We start from the raw sequence: 19,022 nt of genomic DNA on the forward strand, positions 1-19,022 counted from the left end.
ACTATGGAAACTCCAGACGTGCTGCCACTAAACATTATGAATGTGTTAACCCTTTTAAGACGGGAATATCAGATGATGAATTTTCTCTCTCCCCAACCCATACTCCAACACATTTGACAGTGTTGATGAAAGAGTGAATTAATGATTTCTGTCCTAGTGAAATGCATATAGGTGATCTGCTCATGCTGTAGACTTGTGTTGGTAATATAATCAAAATAGGTCCACAGTGTAATAACAAACAAAAACACAGCTATTGGCATACCACTGCAAACTAGCAACTCCATTTCCCAGAATGCACCACAAACTACAAACATGGCTGACAACAACTACACTTCCCAAGCACACACACGGACACATTCACCATCCTTGGAGTTCTAACCAATCACACACTCACACTACTCCTTTTAAGAGACTTTCATTCAGTCAAGTTGCGAAGTATACGCTCAGTTGCCTAGTGTCTCTGTCTATACCAAGCCTTTATACCGTATCTGTTTATTCTAGTTTTTGACTTTGCTTATGTTTACGATTTTGTCTTTTTGCCCTGCCCAGTTTGTACTGTTTATCTGATTGCCTGACCTGTGCCTGTTCATGATTATTGACTTCTGCCTTATCCTTTCGACTTGTTGTTTTATTAAACTGCCATACGTGCACTTGCTTCTGTCTGTGCCTCCATATAATGACAGCTATCATTTGCCATTATATTAAAAATGATTTAAAAAAGACTCTGCCTCTCTAAGATACTCTTTTTATACCAATCATGTTACTGACCTGTTGCCAATTAACCTCCAGCTGTTTCTTTTTAGTAACACTTACTTTTCTTAAAATGGTACATTTACTCAGTTTAAACATTTGATATGTTTTCTATGTTCTATTGTGAATAACATATGGATTTACAAGATTTGCAAATCATTGCATTCTGTTTTTATTTATATTTATTTACATTTTACCCAGTGTCCCAACAATTTATGGAATTGGTATTGTTAGACGTTGCATAAAGTTGGCTCTAAATTAAATCTTATTGATGACCCCTGCTTTAAAGGATGAATGATTACTGGTTATATATAATCTATTAAGAAAATTTTTTTATTTGTAGCTAATATATTTGGTTAGAAATATTTTGTTGATCTTTTTACATCCTGTTGCTTCCATTAATGCTGACAGGATGTTAGATGTCATCATTACACAGCAAAATATGTTATTTTTCCACATCTGATTTTTCTGAGTCATGCTAATTTGCCATACTATATGTCAAAAATCACTAGTCAGTGTGGCCTGAGCTATGTGACGCTTGTTCTGGGTCATAGTGCTTTCAAAATTGGAATAATTGTATGGCCTTTTCCCAACAATAACTAACTTGAAGGCTCATAGATGCCTGCTGATTCTTATAGATTAGAACATACTGTATTTCCAGCTATGAGCCAAAAACCATGTTGTAATGTTGATAATTAAATTAAAATAGGATAAATATTTCAGGCTTTTCTCATCATTACTTTACTTTTTTTTACTTTGTGATGTATATTACTTGTATAACATAAACATATGACTTTTTGAAAGCAGTAGAAGGTCATTTGTTGTGCCAGTGCATTGTGTGTGGAAAAGCCTGGGGCTATGAGTAGTGTTTCCAGTTTATTTACTCTTATCTTGATGTGTCAGTCATCCGCCAAGAAAACAGCACTAAATAATCACCAGCAATGGCATGTTTTCTTTCTCTGGGCCAAATGTGGGAGCTGCATAGAGCCTAGAAATGTTTCATATTTTCTTGTAACTCTGTTTTCCTGGTTATATGATAAGAGAGAAACTCCATGTCTTCGTAGGCCTTGTGTCACTTCCATTAAAATAGGTTCTCACCTGTTTCAAATGTATCTGAGTATGACTGGAATTTATGTCCAACAGTGACATAGTATAGTAACCACATTATAACATACTACACACCATGTTTGGAGAAGAAATTGCACTGCACATCACCCTTAAAACACTATACCATCAGTGAAGTTTGGAGGTGGAAGCGTCATGGTGTGGGGCTGTTTTTCATCGCATAGTACTGGCAAACTTCATATAATTGAAGGAACGATGAATGGAGCCCTTTACCGGGAGATTCTTGAGAAGAGTCTGCTGCCATCCACCAGGATGATGAAGATGAGAAGTGGGTGGACCTTCCAGCAAGAAACTCTCAATTGGTTTCAGAGGAAAAAATCAAGGTGTTTGAATGGCCCTGTGTAATAAAGAGGAATGTCACAGGAAAAAAGTATTGAACACGCTAGCTGAAATTTATTTAATACTTAGTGGAGAAGCCTTTGTTTGTAATGACAGCTTCAAGATGCTTCCTGTATGAAGAAATTAATCGGCCGCGGTATTCAGGTGTGATTTTGGCCCATTCTTCTAAACATATTGTCTTTAAATCATGTTCAATTGGATTCAAGTCAGGTGATTGACTGCATAACTTCATTTATGGGCTTTAATGTTGTGAATTCTTTATATTTCCAGATTTCTTGAGTTAATACTGACTGACCTGCTTGGTGAAAATTTAATGTGAATAGCCTCATTGGAAATATATTTACTGAAAAAATGTTGATGCATCCAATACTTATTTTCCCCGCTGTACATCACATTATCCAGGAGCATGAAAGATGTAATTATTCCAAGCTGGATCTTCTAGTGATGACTTGAAAGAGTCTTCACTAGAATAACTGCAAATAATAATGGTGACAGCTGGAGAGACAGCAACTGGGGCAGTTACTGTAGGATTATATGCCAACCTGCACCTTTTGAACGGATGGACCCACAGCAAGCTATTCTGCCAGAGGTGTCTGAGTATGGTAGAGGAGTCACACCACAGTGCCCAAACCACCATCTGATACAAGCCTTATCCATATACAATGCATATAAATATCTGTTTGTCAGGTGGTCTCAAGCCTCCAAGGAGAACATCTGTCTGCAGATTATATGGATGCCTTTGTATCCTCCAGGGTAGTGCTGGTCCCATGTGAAGAGCAGGTCCCATGACTGATGAGTGCACTACAAGATATAAGCACGGTCCAAGGCTACACTGAAGGCTCCTGAAGATGATCTGGAGTAGAAGCAAGGTTTTATGAAAGGGGTGTGGGTTTCAAAGTGAAGTCAAAGAGCATTGATCAGTTCTACATCTACATTTCTCCCCACGGGGGTGCCATAGTACCTGAAGTATGCTGTGTATGGACAGCTAGCTGATCAGGGAGGCCTGAGATAATAAACGGGACCTGGTTGTGCACTAGATGGATTTTAGAAATGCTTAGAGTTCCATAGCCTCTATTATTGACGTGAGGGGCACCGGCTCCTGGCACATACTGTAATCTACTCATGTAGCCATTCAATTATCCTTTTCACACAGCTCGTGAACACATTGGTAGAATAAGCTGATATGGTGTGTAGATGGTTATTAATTAGCCTTTCATCTTTCATGTCCCATTAGGACTAGGATTAGATGGTGGCATCCTTTTGACCTTATTACCTTTTATTATTAGGTTGTATATGCCATTTATTGTTCAAATCCATTGTCTCAGGGAGCAGGTGGATACTGAAGGATTTGGATAAGGTGATGACCTGAACTTGCATTACTCAGAAGATGTCACAATTTTTTTTTAAAGCACTACAACAATATATCATCCATCACAGCAAAAACCAGTAAACAGCCTGGGGAAAGTATTCAGCTGCAGCCACAACGATGCTAATTTGATACATGCAGCAGGGCAAAGGGTGGAAAGATGTATTATTCCAAGATGGAAGCAATTTAAGCAATGAGAAAAATATATTTTTGGTTCAGTTTCTAATAATCATGGAAGCAGGTCCAGACAGCAGTGATTATGAAATTGATTATTTATTGAAGTAAACGGAGGCAGTGTTTGGTCTTAGTTTGCCTGTCTGTACATGTGTATTGTTTTATTCTCCTAATAAGGAGCAAATGTACTTTACAGTCGTAGGAAAATACCTCAATGATATTGTAATGGCAACTCCCATCAGGAAAACCTTAACCTTCACCTGAAAGATGTAAACTTCCATAAAGACACTAATGCAATTCTTCTGATAAATCATCTGATTTATCTGGATTTTTTTTGTATTTGCAGTTATGGACATGGATGGAGGATCTTCAGAAGGAACTGTTAGAGGAGGTGTGCTCAGACTCGGTGGACTCTGTGCAAGAACTGATTAAACAGTTTCAGCAGCAGCAAGCCGCCACACTGGAGGCCACACTCAATGTTATTAAAGAAGGAGAGGACCTCATTCAACAACTCAGGTTAATACACACTAAGCACACATGCATTCACGCACACACAAACATATAGTCTGACCTCTCTTCCCTTTGTCTCGCAGAGACTCAGCGATGAGCAGTAATAAGATGCCCCATAACAGTTCTATAGCTCACATTGAGAGTGTGCTACAGCAGCTGGACGAGGCACAGGGTCAGATGGAGGAGCTCTTCCATGAAAGAAAGATTAAACTAGACATCTTTCTTCAACTGCGCATCTTTGAACAGTACACCATTGAGGTGAGGGGTTGGGGTCAAGTAGTATTATCTTTTGTATATAATATCACATAAGGTAACAGGCTTAGATAGGTCACTCTTGCTGTACTCTGAGTAATGTGGCATGAAGTTGTGCTTATTTTAAGTCTGTTTCTTATCAAATCTATTGTATATACAAATGACAAATCACACTGTAGTCAAATATGTGATTAAAAAGAAAGGTTATTCACATGTATTTTTTCATATCTCATGATATGGTTGGCTGTTTCAACAGACTACATATAGTCGGTCCCTACAGGACTTACAATAAATGAGCAGAACAGAACAGTGTTTTGCGGCAAATGCATAAATTCAGATTGGGCCTGGATTGATATACTGTACTGTAATTAAATGTTTCAGTATAGGAAATAAATATAAACTATGAAAACCTACATAAAATCAATATTTGTTGTGGCTACACCACATTAAAATTGCATCAGTCCCCTTATTGTACTGTTATACGATTTATAAGGAAATTGACTGATTTTCCAAGCCAGTTGGAGAGCTTGCCACAGTTCTCACTTGCTTCTGTTTCTGCAGGTAATACCAGATGGCCGCAATTACGTTTTTTTCAGAAAAATAATCAGATACCTAATATACTTCTTTCTGTAATGGCATGCAAAAATCTCTGTTATATATATGTTTAACAGTGAGAACTTTTGTTTGGAAATCTAAATCAAATTAGCTTTTTTTCTCCTGGATGCACTACACAAAACAAAATGTACTCTTAAGAAAAAAAAAAGACCGAATTTAGGGTGCCCAAATTTTTGCACAGTACCATATGGCCTGGTAAATCTCTTGAAAGTTCAGCCTGAAATGACAAGTTATGTAAACATTTTAATTAAATGTATTGTTTCATTGTTTAAATGCCTGTCATTAGATAGAGTCAGGGCTTCCATTGCTTGTGAATGTGAATGAATTTAGACTTTTTGCTCTGGCCTGTGATGTGCAGGTCACTGCAGAACTGGACGCATGGAACGAGGATCTGGTCCGGCAGATTAGTGAATTCAGTGGAGAGGAGCCAAGTCTGGTGGAACAGAGGGTCCAAAGGCACGCAGATAGAAAACTGGCCATGAACAACATGACATATGAGGTCATCCAGCAGGGCCAAGACCTACACCAGTACATCATGGAGGTCCAGGCTTCAGGTGAGAGAGAGAGAGAGAGAGAGAGAGAGAGGAAGAAAGAAATAAAATGAGATGGATGGATGGATGGATGGATGAGTAGATAACTGTCACACAAACAGAACTTGAAATCAATAAGCAATCTTCATATGCAGGTGGAGAGGCAATACAGACTGATTAGTGTATAGGGCAGAGTGATGTATATACATAGATAAATAAAGAAAGGGAGATAAGCAGACGTTGGGTGTCTGAGCCAGTGAGGCAGCTGAGCTTTATAGTCTCTGGCTTAACTCAGCAGCTGTGCGACTCTCCATTCAGAGAAGCCAAAAAATAGGTTAAATAATCAAAAGCCACTCTACATCCCCCTCAGTCCCTCTCTCCATATTCCCTCCATCTATCTATTTTGATTCTTATCTCCTCAACCCTCCAATCCTCCACCCCTATAATCCTCTTGCTCTCTTTCTGCCTGCGTTTCTGTCTTAGAGATATTTTTAACATGGGAAACAGGCTTTCTCTCTTCAAACTGCTGACCCATCTCACACCCCCCCCTTATTCCCACATATGGACCTTGGCTCATGAGTCTCTGCCTGTTCAGGCTTTGGAAATGTCACTTTGCCAAATCACACTGAGACAATCTCACACACTCTCTCTCTCCCTCGTGCGCTGGGTGTGTCTTTGTCTCTTCTCTAGTGCAGGTTTGAATACTTAAATTAGGCTGCATAACTGATGCTTTCATCATATTTGAATTCTGTTTCAACACAGTTTAAACACTGTTTATTATGCTTTAAATAATTGCGTTTCTATTTTACACATTGTATTATTTTATTTTGTCTCTTATTCTGTTCCAGAAGAGGGAAACATGCATAACGTTATGGTTATTAATAAATGATGTGTTCCTAGACAATAGTCATGGCTGTAAATAATAAATCATGCGCCATATGGTTTTACCATATTGACCCCAAGCAATATAGTGCACTCAGGTTGTCCATGATGCACAGGACATTCCATGGAGAAAGTAGATAGGTACTGCCGCCCAGTGGTTATCATACGTATATGCATCTCTGCATTCAAGCATTGTTCTTCCATTACTAAAGTTGAATTTAAAAGTTTACATTCCCATTGCTTTCTGATTGAAAGATGGCAGTACGCTAATTTATATAAGTTATCTACAAAAAAGAAGGATCTGGACCCTATCCTGGCAATACTGAGCACAAAGGTGGTAGAATTCACCCTGGAATTCACACCAGTCAATCGCAGGGAACCATGCACACACTTGTTCACACACTCATTCATCCCTAGAGGCAATTTAGCATAGCCAGTCCGCTAACCTGCATGTTTTTGGGCAGTGGGAAGAAATCAGAGAACAGACAGTAAACCAAGCTCATGATCGAACCCAGGATTCTGGAGCTGTGAGGCAGCAACACTACTCACTGCACCACCATGCCACTCACAATCCAAAACATCAAAGAACAATAACTAAAACATGTCAGATTTTTACAATGAGCTTCTTAGTTTCCAGAACTGATTTGAAGAAGGCGGGGACATCTGGTAGAGTTATAAAAGAAAATGTCTGGTAAAGTGGCTAAAGATATTTAGAACAGAGATGTCAAAAAGAATTGGCGAGCAAATATTATAGCTTAAATCTTTTTAATATTGATTTTGTTTTGCGTACTTGCGTAGTATGTGTTGCACCATGGTCCTGGAGAAAAAACAATTTTTTTGTCTTCCTCATTTTGTCCAAATGGTATACAAACCTTTCCTTTCAAATATGTGTTAATTATCCTTTATTTATTTCAACACTGTGTGTGTATGTGTGTGTGTGTGTGTAGGCATTGAGTTAACAGGGGAAAAGGAAGTAGATTTGGCGACTCAGGTTCAGGAGCTGCTGGAGTTTCTTCATGAGAAACAACATGAACTCGACATGAGTGCAGAGCAGACACAGAAACGGCTAGAGCAGTGTCTCCAACTACGCCACCTGCAGGCTGAGGTTAAACAGGTAAAGCACACACACACAAAGAACACATTCATACACAATCATACACACTCATATACACACTCATAAAAATATAGGCACAAATCACATCCAAAAATCACCTACATTCAAAAGCATAAAGCATACATCTTATATAACTTGTATATGCTTGTTATTCATTTCAGTGAAGGCATGACAGTTGGATTGTGGCAAAATCTGTCTGGCCATGTGTCAGCGAAAGCTCAACGAAGCACAACATTATGCAAATGAGTGTCGGCTGGTACACTACATGACTTTACAAAGGAGAAAACGTTTCATTCGCTATAATTAAATCCATAGAATCAGCCATCAGCCATCTAGCAGAAAGAAGCAGTGCAGCACTATGTGACAGCAACATATGCAAGTGGATGAATAGTGTTACAAATATAACCGATCTGACAAGCGGACCGACCCGCTCGAGTCATCTGTATGCAAATCAGAGAGAGCAGCAGTCATGCAGAAATCTGTGACTTTTTAATGCAGATGTGCTGTGAGATCTGTGTGGAAAGCTATGAAGACATACAGTACAGAATAGTGTAGTGTGTGACCTCATTCTTAGTCTCACCTCTCCAGGCAAAAACATACAAGTTTGGCCACATAAATAAAACATGCCTTCCATTAGGCACGGTGCTCATACAGTATTTTTGCCTGAACAGCTCCCGTTCTATACCATTCAGCAATCCAGTCTCATGACATTCAGCAACCCCTGTATCCTATATCACCCAGGTTCCCATCCCTGGCCCTGGAGTACTTCCTGTCCTGCACATTTTAATATTTTCCCAGGGAAACCTGTGAAAACACTCAAATGTGGAGGAAAGGGTGCACTCCAGAACCAGTGCTATATCATATAAAACAGTGTGTTGAAAAGGAAATCATGACAATTGGAAATCACTAGGGTAAGTGAATAAATTATTGAGGGTAAAGTGGATTGCGAGGTACAGACAATGCAGAAGCATTCCACACATGGAAGTTTATTTTGACTCACTCAAAGCTTTCATTAAGCTTTTAAATGCCGGTCTTAATAACTCAACCAACATACACACAGAGTCATTATATGCTTCTTAAAATTCATTACAAAAATGTACCCAGCCTAAAATAGCTCCATATATGGGCGATGATTTTCTTTCCCAAGTTTATTAATAAAACATTGCTACTATGACTTTTAATGAAGGCAATCCTTTTTGTTGTATACATGCGGTTTTATTTTTTAAGCAAGGATTGACAGTGTCATTTTGAATTCATCGTCTATACCAGGTTCATGAAAAAAACAAATATCACAAAATAACATCCGCTTAAGCATATATTACAGTATGTTTATACTGCCCCATACAGACCTGTCAGTTGTGTTAGTCCAGACAGAGGGTCAGAGGCCATTGATGGCTCCAGCTACTCAGATGTCTGTCACTCCTTCCTGCTTTCTCTGAGCTAATGTCATTCAGGATGTAATAAAGGGTCAAGGAGTGTCTCCAGAGACAGCCATTAAGTGCCTCCACTTATACAAGTGCTAATAGAGAGAAATGGGCTGATTAAGGGATGAAGATATGGGGAGTGAGAGGAAGAGACAGCCAAAGAGGGAGAGCCAACCAGGGAGTCTGGTTTCATGTATGTTTAAAATTCAGAAACCAGAAAATAGGCTGAATTAGTCGAGCATGTAAAGGTTTAAATACCACTGAAATGAAACACCGATTTGAATTTTTCATGATGTTCATGTTTCATATATGTGTGGTGGCCTGGGAAATCCTATCACATGGTGAAATTCTGACACTTTATATTATGTACACTTCTGAAACTTCTGCAAGGTTTCCCTGAACTCAAATGTTTTCTCTTTTGCATGTGTCTCAGTATCTCAAGTGTACGTAAACTTAGCTATATGCTATAAGCTTATGCTATAGGTTTGCTCAAATTTGTTTAATTCTTAACACATTTAAAAATGCACAGAGCAACACATTGCCTAAAAACCACTGTTATATATTGATTTAATTTGAATTTTTTTTTAATTAAACAACGATTGCATTATGATTTTGCATTTCTTATAATAATTTTCAGTATAATAATTACAATGTAAATAATGTCAAATAAAATAATACATTTAACCAAGAAAGCTATTTTATTTCTCTGAATATTTTTTATAATTAGAATTCAGCTACAACAACATATGATGGGTTTTCCCATCCCTCCACACATAATACGCTTGACTCATTAGGAAAAGAGCTACAATACATTCTGGGTTGATGTTTAATTCCTAATTGTGTCTGTATGTATGTGTGGTTTTTGTGTCATTTTGTGTGTAGGTGCTCAGTTGGATCCGCAATGGTGAGTCTATGCTGAATGCCAGCATGGTTAATGCCAGCTCACTGTCTGAGGCTGAACAATTACAACGAGAACATGAACAGTTCCAGCTTGCTATAGAGGTATACTCACGCACATGCACACGCACGCTCACACACACACACACACACACACACCCTAAACCCCACGCAATTCAGTACAGCTCTGGAACCCATTTAAGGAGATGAATACAAAGCCCCTTTAAAGACTTATTAGCTGCATTTTTATTACATCAGTACACAGGATGTAGCTGTAGCTGTAATCAGCATCAGTATTCGAGCTCCTGCTCCCCAGGCCAGAACAGATATGCGTTCATTTACTTAGAAAAGAAAAGCAAAAACACATCAGTGAAGTAAAGTGAAGGACTTTAGGGTGGGAAGAGAATACTCTGATGGGGTGGGAAGAGAATACTCTGATGATATACCAAGCTGATGGCGCAAGAGCTGTTAATTTACAAGCATAACAATACTACTAGATAGATTTATGACTCGGAGCTACTTTATAAATGTTTTCCTTTCTTGGAGATGACATTTCAGGTCTCTTGGCTCATGTGGAAGTTTTAGGATGACACATGGCAGCTTTAGCTATTAAATACCCTGCCATACTACTATTTTTATAAATATGTTCCTTATTAAAGGAGAAGCAGTATATATTTTGTCTCTGGGAAAAGAGCCAGATACTTACATCTTCACTGTTGCACCATGATATACTGCATGCATTTGTGTTTACACACACAGATTTACTAGAATAATTAGTGTAGAAAAGTCTGATAATCAGAAGCTGGTCTTTTTCCTCTCGGAGGCTGCACTTGTGGCTTTTGGCTCCAGGTTTCCTGTGCTGTTGTTTCCTATTCTAGGCTATATTTTGTCTGTTCCCCACTATTAGATGGGGAACATGCAGCCTTTTGACCCCAGAAAGTTTAAATCTATTGTGGTGAAGGTTAAATAGGAAGGTAAAAGGACACAAAAAGCATGGATGATGTTAAGTAACTGTTGCAGTGCTGAGAGCAATCTAAACATGATTGTCTTTGGATTTCCAATGTTGTTCCAATAAAAAGACATCAGTGTAAGGTTTCATCCACATTATATTTTTCGTATAACTCCCCTCCTGCTAATGACTTGCAGCTATAGTTCTAGATTTCTAAATCCTAAGCTGTCTAAGTTTTCTAAACTTTCTAAGATTTCTAAATAAACATAATTATTTGTATTATTTTCTCTTTTTGTCTTTTTTTCTCTGTCACCAGTCCCTGTTCCATGCCAACTCTCTGCAGAAGACCCATCAGAGCGCACTGCAGGTCCAGCAGAAGGCAGAAGTCATGCTGCAAGCAGGCCACTATGACCCTGACGCCATCCGCACCTGTGCTGAAAAGGTAGCCATGCACTGGCAGCAGCTCATGCTAAAAATGGAGGATCGGCTCAAGCTAGTTAACGCTTCGGTGGCCTTCTACAAGACGTCTGAGCAGGTGAAAATGCACCACTGCACCACCCACTGGTTACTCGGTACTGTATGTAATATTTGAATATAGTGTTCATCCCAAACCAGTCGACTTGAATATGAAAATAAAGGAAAAAAGAAAACAGTGAAAGGAAAGATGGGGTATATTAAATGGGACTAGGAGATGGTTCAGTGTGAACTTGTGTGTATGTTTTATACAGGTGTGCAGTGTGTTAGAGAGTTTGGAGCAGGAATACCGACGGGATGAGGACTGGTGTGGAGGTCATGATAAGCTGGGCCCTTTAGCTGAGAGTGACCATGTGTTTCCTCTCATCAGCAAACATCTGGAGCAGAAAGAGGCCTTCCTGAAGGTAAACTAATGAATGATTTTTTAAAGAAAAAAATACCAACAAAAAAAGCATTGAAAAAATTTTGTCACAAATGGATGAAAAGGGAAATCAGTAAGTTAAGGTTTTAACTTATTCTCTACTAAACACAATCTTCATCTTGGCCAATTTTCTTGGCCCTATGACACCAATAAACTCTTAAACCATCCATCAAAGCATGCAAATTCGCTTGTCTGATCATACAGTTAATGGTATGTTAAGCTCTGATCTTTCAGTTAAAATGCTGTTTCATAAGAAACTTTCTTTAAAGTTTTATCTCTTCAAGCAGACAGGATGGAGACTGAAGAATGCTCTTGAAATCTAAATTCATTAGTCATAACATTAAACATATAATCATGTAGATACTTTTATCAAAATGTATAGATAGATGCAGAATGAAAATAATACATTTAAGTATCATTTTTCCAGACCTCTTTTTGACTGTGTTTTTTTTTTTTTTTAATGTTGGGCCTTCTGACTTAAAAAAAAAAAAAATTATATATATATATATATATATATATATATATATATATATATATATATATATATATATATATATACACACACACACACGCACACACACACAGGCGCGTCTCAGAAAATTAGATTTTCTGTTCTGTAATTTAATTCAAAAATGTAACTTTCATATTTTCTAGATTCATTAATACATAAAGTCAAATACAGAAATGACATTTTTGTATAATAAATTCTTTATTCTAATATTTTGAGATACTGGATTTTTTCATGAGCTGTAAACCATAATCATCAAGATTAAAACAAAAAAAGGGTTGAAATCTTTCACTTTATGTGTAATGATGTTATATCAAGAACATATGAAAGTTCCACATTTTTAATTAAATAAAATTGAATAGAAATTTTTTCTACAATATTCTATTTTCTTTTAGATGCACCTGTATATTTGGAAGCATAAATTCTGGATTTTTTTTTACTTAAATTATGAAATAATTTGCTTTCATACAGTGGCTTTCATAGCTTTTCTTTATAAGATTATCCCTTTTAGCCACTGTAACTCATTCCAAATTAATGTGTAATTTAATGTGTACTTCAGTCACTAATCCCCTTTTCTCCACTTATTGCACAGATTAGTTTTGTGTAAAACTGAATTGTGTGTAATTATCTGTATAAGTCTCTCAGAAAAAAAGAAAGAGTGTTTTGTATAATTTTGTGTCGAACCTCTGACATGACTGAAGAAGTCACAAAGGCAGGGCCTGTTTAGGACTGTGGTCTCTGTTCACGATAACATTTTGTGTTTCAGGCGTGTACTCTAGCCCGACGTAATGCTGAAGTTTTCCTCAAGTACATCCACCGCAACAACGTCAGCACTCCCGCCTCCTCCGGCAACACCCGCGGCTCCGAGCAGCAGGTCAAAGGTCAGACTAGGCAGATTAACTCTGATTTCTTGTCTGCTGGTAAGATTAAATTGTAGCATCTAGTCAGTAAATGATTATAGTTAACAATGCTGAATCCAAGCATCTTCTTCTGTGTTCTAATAGTGTCCTCTGTCTATGTTGTTTTCTCTTGTAGCAATCCTCAATGAGCTGTTGCAGAGGGAGAACAGAGTCTTGCACTTCTGGACCATGAAGAAACGCCGCTTGGATCAGTGCCAGCAATATGTGGTGTTTGAACGCAGTGCCAAACAGGTGAGATTCATCAAACCAGAGAGCAGCACACACACATGCTCTGAATACACCTCAGTGATGGCACCTCAGGCATCTGCACCAAAAGCACCCCACATTCATTTGTAATGAATGCACTTATAAAGGATGCCTTTTATATGCTTTTTATGTCTTTTATACTTCCTCACACCTGCAACGTTACTTCATCTCCACATCACAGGCGTTAGACTGGCTTCAGGAGGCAGGTGAATATTTCCTCTCCACTCACAACACTCTAGGAGACTCAGCTGAAAAAACTCAAGAGTTGCTGAAAGAGTATGAGAACTTCTGTGTCTCTGCTAAGGTGTGTATCACTCACTCATAAGCCTGGTGAATAGTCTTTGTGTCTTTTTCTGTTTCTAATAAAAAGTGAGCTATAAAAAGCTATAAAAAATGTTTAAATCTACAATTTGTAATGTAGAAATATGCTTCTAGAACTATAATTGTCATATACGTACTAAGTAAACTTATCCGAAAAGTTCACAGGGCATCTGTAGGACAGTGGTGGCTCATTGGTTAAGGCTCTGGGTTACTGATTAGCACCGCCAAGCTGCCGCTGTTGGGCCCTTGAGGCCCTTGACCCTCTCTACTCCAGGGGTGCCGTATCATGGCTGACCCTGCACTCTGACCCCAACTTCCTAACAAATTGGGATATGTGAAGAAAAGAATTTCACTGTGCTATAATGTATATTTGACAAATAAAGTATTCTTCTTCTGCTTGAGACTAGAGGTGTGCCTCTGGACTCGTCCCACAGGACACAACAAAAAATGGCACTAGTAGGAGGTTTTTACTTTCATGAGGGTGCGAGTGAGCAGTCAGATATGAGGTTCATGAGACAAAGCTAGACCATGTTCATTAATATGAATGTGCAACACTGCGTGATGGATTTACAGTATTCTTAGTAACTGCCTGGCCAAGATCGTGGTTGTTACAATTAGAAACAACTAAATTTGTGAATTGTTTTTTTAAAAAAAATCAATTTAAGAAAAAATAATAATAACTGATCTCTAATTGAGTGAACTCGAGTGAACCTCAGTGAACTCGAGTGATATAGCTGAGGTTGAAGAACTGTCAGATCCAGAATTCACATTCACTGACAATACTGACATTAACACCCTACCCTATCTGTTCGAGAAACAACCCATGATCGTGCTGACACAGCTGCTGAGACCGCAGTCTGATTAAAATAAACCCACTCACTCTTAAACACATAGAAACATACAACACACACACCTCTGTTGTGAAACCCATCGCACCGACAGCCATTTCCAGATTCATACACACTCTCTGTGGATAAACACAGACACATTCTCTGTGTATGAACACAGACACACTCATTTAGGCTAAATGCTGCACGTTGTATCTCTCAGCAAACCAAGGATAAGGTGAAGCTGCTGATTCAGCTGGCTGACAACTTTGTGGAGAAGGGCCATGTGCATGTGACAGAGCTGAAGAAATGGGTGAGTACGGTGGACAGGCGCTACAGAGACTTCTCCCAGCGCATGGGCCACTACCGCTGCAGCTTGGAGAATGCACTGGGCATTAGCTCGGAGGTGAGAAAACATTTGCTCACATTCCTTCCTATATTTACAGCACAAATTCAGACTACAGAACACTTTCCTTATTTCATCTCACCCACTAACTAAATTAATAGGGTTCGTCCATTTGGCTTCAAGCTTTTATTACAACAAACACAATTACTTATAAGCCTGGGATGATCTGGAAGAAGAGATTTAAATCAACTAGAGTACACCATGTCATTGCGGTGACAGAAATGATACAACTTTAGCTGATACAGACATTGTTATGCCTCTGACAACAATCAACATACCAAAAACTGTTAATTGTGGTATAGGTGTTCACTTTGCAGTCAGGCAATGAAATGGTAGTGATGAGCCCTACTTTCCTACAACAGTAAGAACAATGTTGTATTATCTTAGATTATCTATGACAGGATGTCTGTGTGTTTCTCACTTTCAGCATAATAAGGACCTGGAGTTAGATATCATTCCAGCCAGCCTGACTGACCCGGAAGTCAAACTCCGTGAACCTAACCATGAGGTCAATGAGGAGAAAAGGAAGTCAGCCAGGAAGAAAGAGTGAGTCTTTAAACCTTAAGGGTTTAATGTTTTGCTATGCGTAAATATTAATGCAACAGGTAAACAGTTCCTGATAATAAAAAAATAGGAACTGGTTAATCTATATGTATGAGTAAGTTTGAAACCTATTTATTTATTTGTTTGTTTGTTTATTTATTTAATCAGATAAAAGTCTAGATAATATACCGTGACGAGTAAAACTGAAATGAAATTCAATTTAAAAAATAAAATTCACCTTGAAATTTTTTTCCCTTGAATACACGACTTGCTACTGTCATAACCGGTGTGTGTGTGTGTGTGTGTGTGTGTGTGTGATTGCCTTTAGATTTATAATGGCAGAGTTGCTGCAAACTGAAAAAGCCTATGTTAGAGATCTTCATGAGTGCTTAGAGGTAAGAGATGTCTTCTATTACTATTCCTAAATGACTATTTATAAATTAAAATTACAGATGATAAAACCATAATTTCTGAGAATATTTTCCCTCAATTTTTAGCCAAGCCCTAAAGAAAAATTACTGTAGCATTTATAGTATTTACATACATTAATGTATGTAATTTCAACTGATTTCAATGTCCCGTTGCATAATGTTATAGTCGTTACTGCAGACAGTAATTTCCTTTGTGTGTGTGTGTGTGTGTGTGTGTGTGTGTGTGTGCGTGTATAGACGTACCTCTGGGAGATGACTAGTGGTGTGGAGGAGATCCCACCAGGAATCGCCAACAAAGAACATATCATCTTTGGGAACATCCAGGAGATTTATGACTTCCACAATAAGTAAGATATTATCTACAAGCACAATGTTTTTTTTTGTTGTTTTGCTTTTTTAAATCAGAGTATATACATTAATACACTACTTGTATAAAAGAGCCTAGTTTTACTGTGATGCTGGTGTTTTTATTTCCTTTTAAATGTAGCTTAAATATGTAAATGTAAGCAAATGCAATGTTGATTATGTTCCTCATTTGATATGCAAATGCTTCTGGACCATGATTAATCATTGTTTTCATTATGATTTCTTTTTATTTAGCATTTTCTTGAAAGAGTTAATCAATTATGAGCAGTTGCCAGAGGATGTGGGCCATTGCTTTGTCACATGGGTGAGTGCCATTGATGCACCTTCATCTAATTATAATAATAAGATAATAATAATACTTATACATATTCACCACATTTTGCATTATTTTTCCAGGCGGATAAATTCCAGATCTATGTGACTTACTGTAAAAATAAGCCAGACTCAAATCAGCTTATCCTGGAGCAAGCTGGAAGCTTTTTTGATGTAAGAGCATTTCTGCTTCTTTTCTATGTACTCACTTCTTCACCCTATTATGCCCCAGTCTAGGGTTGGGATGGTAACAGAAAGTAACACAAAGAGTGGGTGAGATATGATTGTTGGGTGCATAAAGAAAACACACTGTGACTTTCTCTCAAATTACAGCAGCTATACTGTATGAACAGTATGTTCACAAAAGTACACAGTTAATGATGTCAGGCAGACCCAGGCCAAAATATTAAACATATCTGTACCCTGTACCACCACGTGCTAGCTTACCTGTAACAATAAAGACACCACAAACACATGACAATCTGCTGCCAAACCTCTCTGCCTTGACAATACATACAGAATATAGGAAAATACCTACAAAAATACAGGGAATATGCAGGGTGGGAATATGTACAAATCCAGTGAACAATATGAAAAGCATATCAGGCATAGTCTCATAATCATTATCCAGCTTTGAGTCACACTCCAAGAAGTCCAGAATAATTTACAGAACACAGAAGAATGAGTTAGCAACAAGCAGCTCCATCCACTCCAGCAGTTCCCGAAATACCACCTCAAAGATGATGTATTGCGCAACCCTGAGGCAATAGGTAATGGAGCGGGATCCTGGAAGTAAGACAGCAGCACAGCACCAACATCTCACTCTGAATCTAGACACATCAAAAAGATCCCAGACCAGTCATAACAACTGCCTTTTTTTTTTTTAAATCACAGAGCTATTATTTTTCAAATAGATAAAGTTCTCTAAATACCAGGTGTGTTGTACACACCATCGTGTAGCTAATTGTGTTTGCATTGCATTGCATGTCTACAGGACATGTCTGGAACAAGCACTCAATCTTAGCCAGCGGGAGGCAACTGACACTGAGTTATACAATAGGATACCACGATATTAATCATGAGTGAACATTGAGCACAGACAGAGCTTAATGAATTCAGCGTATGAGACTGTGTGCTGTATTTGAGCACGCTGTTATAATCTATTGATTATCCTCTGTGCAGGAAATCCAGCAGAGGCATGGCCTGGCAAACTCCATCTCCTCTTACCTTATCAAGCCTGTACAGAGGATCACCAAGTATCAGCTTCTCCTGAAGGTGCTGTGTGTGTGTGTGTGTGTGTGTGTGTGTGTGTGTGTGTGTGTGTGCGTTGTTGTGTATGTGTGCTTATAAGAGGAAGCAAAAGTGTGGTCGAAGTAATGATCTTTGAACAGTGAAAAGTTCCTTATAGTGGACATTATCCCATTTTAGTCATGACAGCTCTCGGAGTGAGATTGTGAGCTTTTATAGAGAGGAACAGAGTGTAAATACGTTTGGTCTTGCTGGACTAGATCTGCTACGCTGCTGCTGCTGCTGAGTGAGTGCAAATACTTGCTCTGATAGACATGCACAGACATAGAAAAGAAGAGACCCTTGCTGAGGGAGGAATGACCCCCCAGTAGCAGGTCAAGACAGTTTTGGGGAGGTGGAGGGTAGGATGCGAAATTTCAGAATGCTCTCTTCTTTTATTTCATATGCTCCTCTTTGTAGCTCACATTTACATAACAATACAGCTGTTTTTATTTATTTATGTATGTATGTATTTATTTATTTATTTGTGTATTGCAAACTTCAGTCCTGCATATCAGAATTGCTTTTGTGTATATCAAATCAACATGTTTTTGTGCATATCAAAAGACTAACATTGGCGTCTGAAATTACGTAGTGACGGTATAGCATTTACTGTGCTTTTATCCTTTTTGTCCTCTCAGGAGCTTCTGAGCTGTTGTGAAGAGGGTAAAGGTGAGATTAAGGATGGGCTGGAGGTGATGCTGGCTGTGCCCAAGAGAGCCAATGATGCCATGCACCTCAGCATGTTAGAGGGTAATCACACCTTTCCTCCACTGAGCTACACAATGCACAGCTTTATACAGTGAAAGCCCAGAGGGTACACATATAATTACAATACCAACCAAAAAAACCCCTGGCTGGTATTCAGATGATACCTATTCAGATTATTATATTCCACAGAATTGACTGGTATACTGATTGACTGTTCTCCAACCTTTGACCTAACGTCCGCTCTTTGCTTGTCTGTAGGTTTTGATGAGAATTTGGATGTGCAGGGAGAGCTGATCCTACAGGACACATTCCAAGTGTGGGA

The 19,022-nt window shown here is 38.4% G+C and overlaps 1 protein-coding gene across 1 annotated transcript in view; it reads left to right on the forward strand.

The window, feature by feature from the left end:
* kalrna (kalirin RhoGEF kinase a) overlaps positions 1-19,022 on the forward strand; it is a 180,075-nt gene that overhangs the window by 110,228 nt on the left and 50,825 nt on the right. The window contains exons 12-30 of the mRNA XM_047155984.2: positions 4,101-4,270; positions 4,348-4,522; positions 5,490-5,685; positions 7,491-7,657; positions 9,964-10,083; positions 11,244-11,462; positions 11,656-11,805; positions 13,097-13,211; positions 13,366-13,481; positions 13,678-13,800; positions 14,868-15,050; positions 15,478-15,596; positions 15,922-15,988; positions 16,262-16,371; positions 16,625-16,694; positions 16,787-16,876; positions 17,885-17,977; positions 18,631-18,742; positions 18,959-19,022. The exon at positions 18,959-19,022 is cut by the window's right edge and continues 127 nt beyond it. Of these exons, the coding sequence (XP_047011940.2) occupies positions 4,101-4,270; positions 4,348-4,522; positions 5,490-5,685; positions 7,491-7,657; positions 9,964-10,083; positions 11,244-11,462; positions 11,656-11,805; positions 13,097-13,211; positions 13,366-13,481; positions 13,678-13,800; positions 14,868-15,050; positions 15,478-15,596; positions 15,922-15,988; positions 16,262-16,371; positions 16,625-16,694; positions 16,787-16,876; positions 17,885-17,977; positions 18,631-18,742; positions 18,959-19,022 (2,459 nt within the window). The remainder of the gene's footprint in view (positions 1-4,100; positions 4,271-4,347; positions 4,523-5,489; positions 5,686-7,490; positions 7,658-9,963; positions 10,084-11,243; positions 11,463-11,655; positions 11,806-13,096; positions 13,212-13,365; positions 13,482-13,677; positions 13,801-14,867; positions 15,051-15,477; positions 15,597-15,921; positions 15,989-16,261; positions 16,372-16,624; positions 16,695-16,786; positions 16,877-17,884; positions 17,978-18,630; positions 18,743-18,958) is intronic.

The sequence above is a fragment of the Ictalurus punctatus genome, chromosome 6 (genome assembly GCF_001660625.3).
Source record: "Ictalurus punctatus breed USDA103 chromosome 6, Coco_2.0, whole genome shotgun sequence".
Classification (NCBI taxonomy): Eukaryota; Metazoa; Chordata; class Actinopteri; order Siluriformes; family Ictaluridae; genus Ictalurus; species Ictalurus punctatus.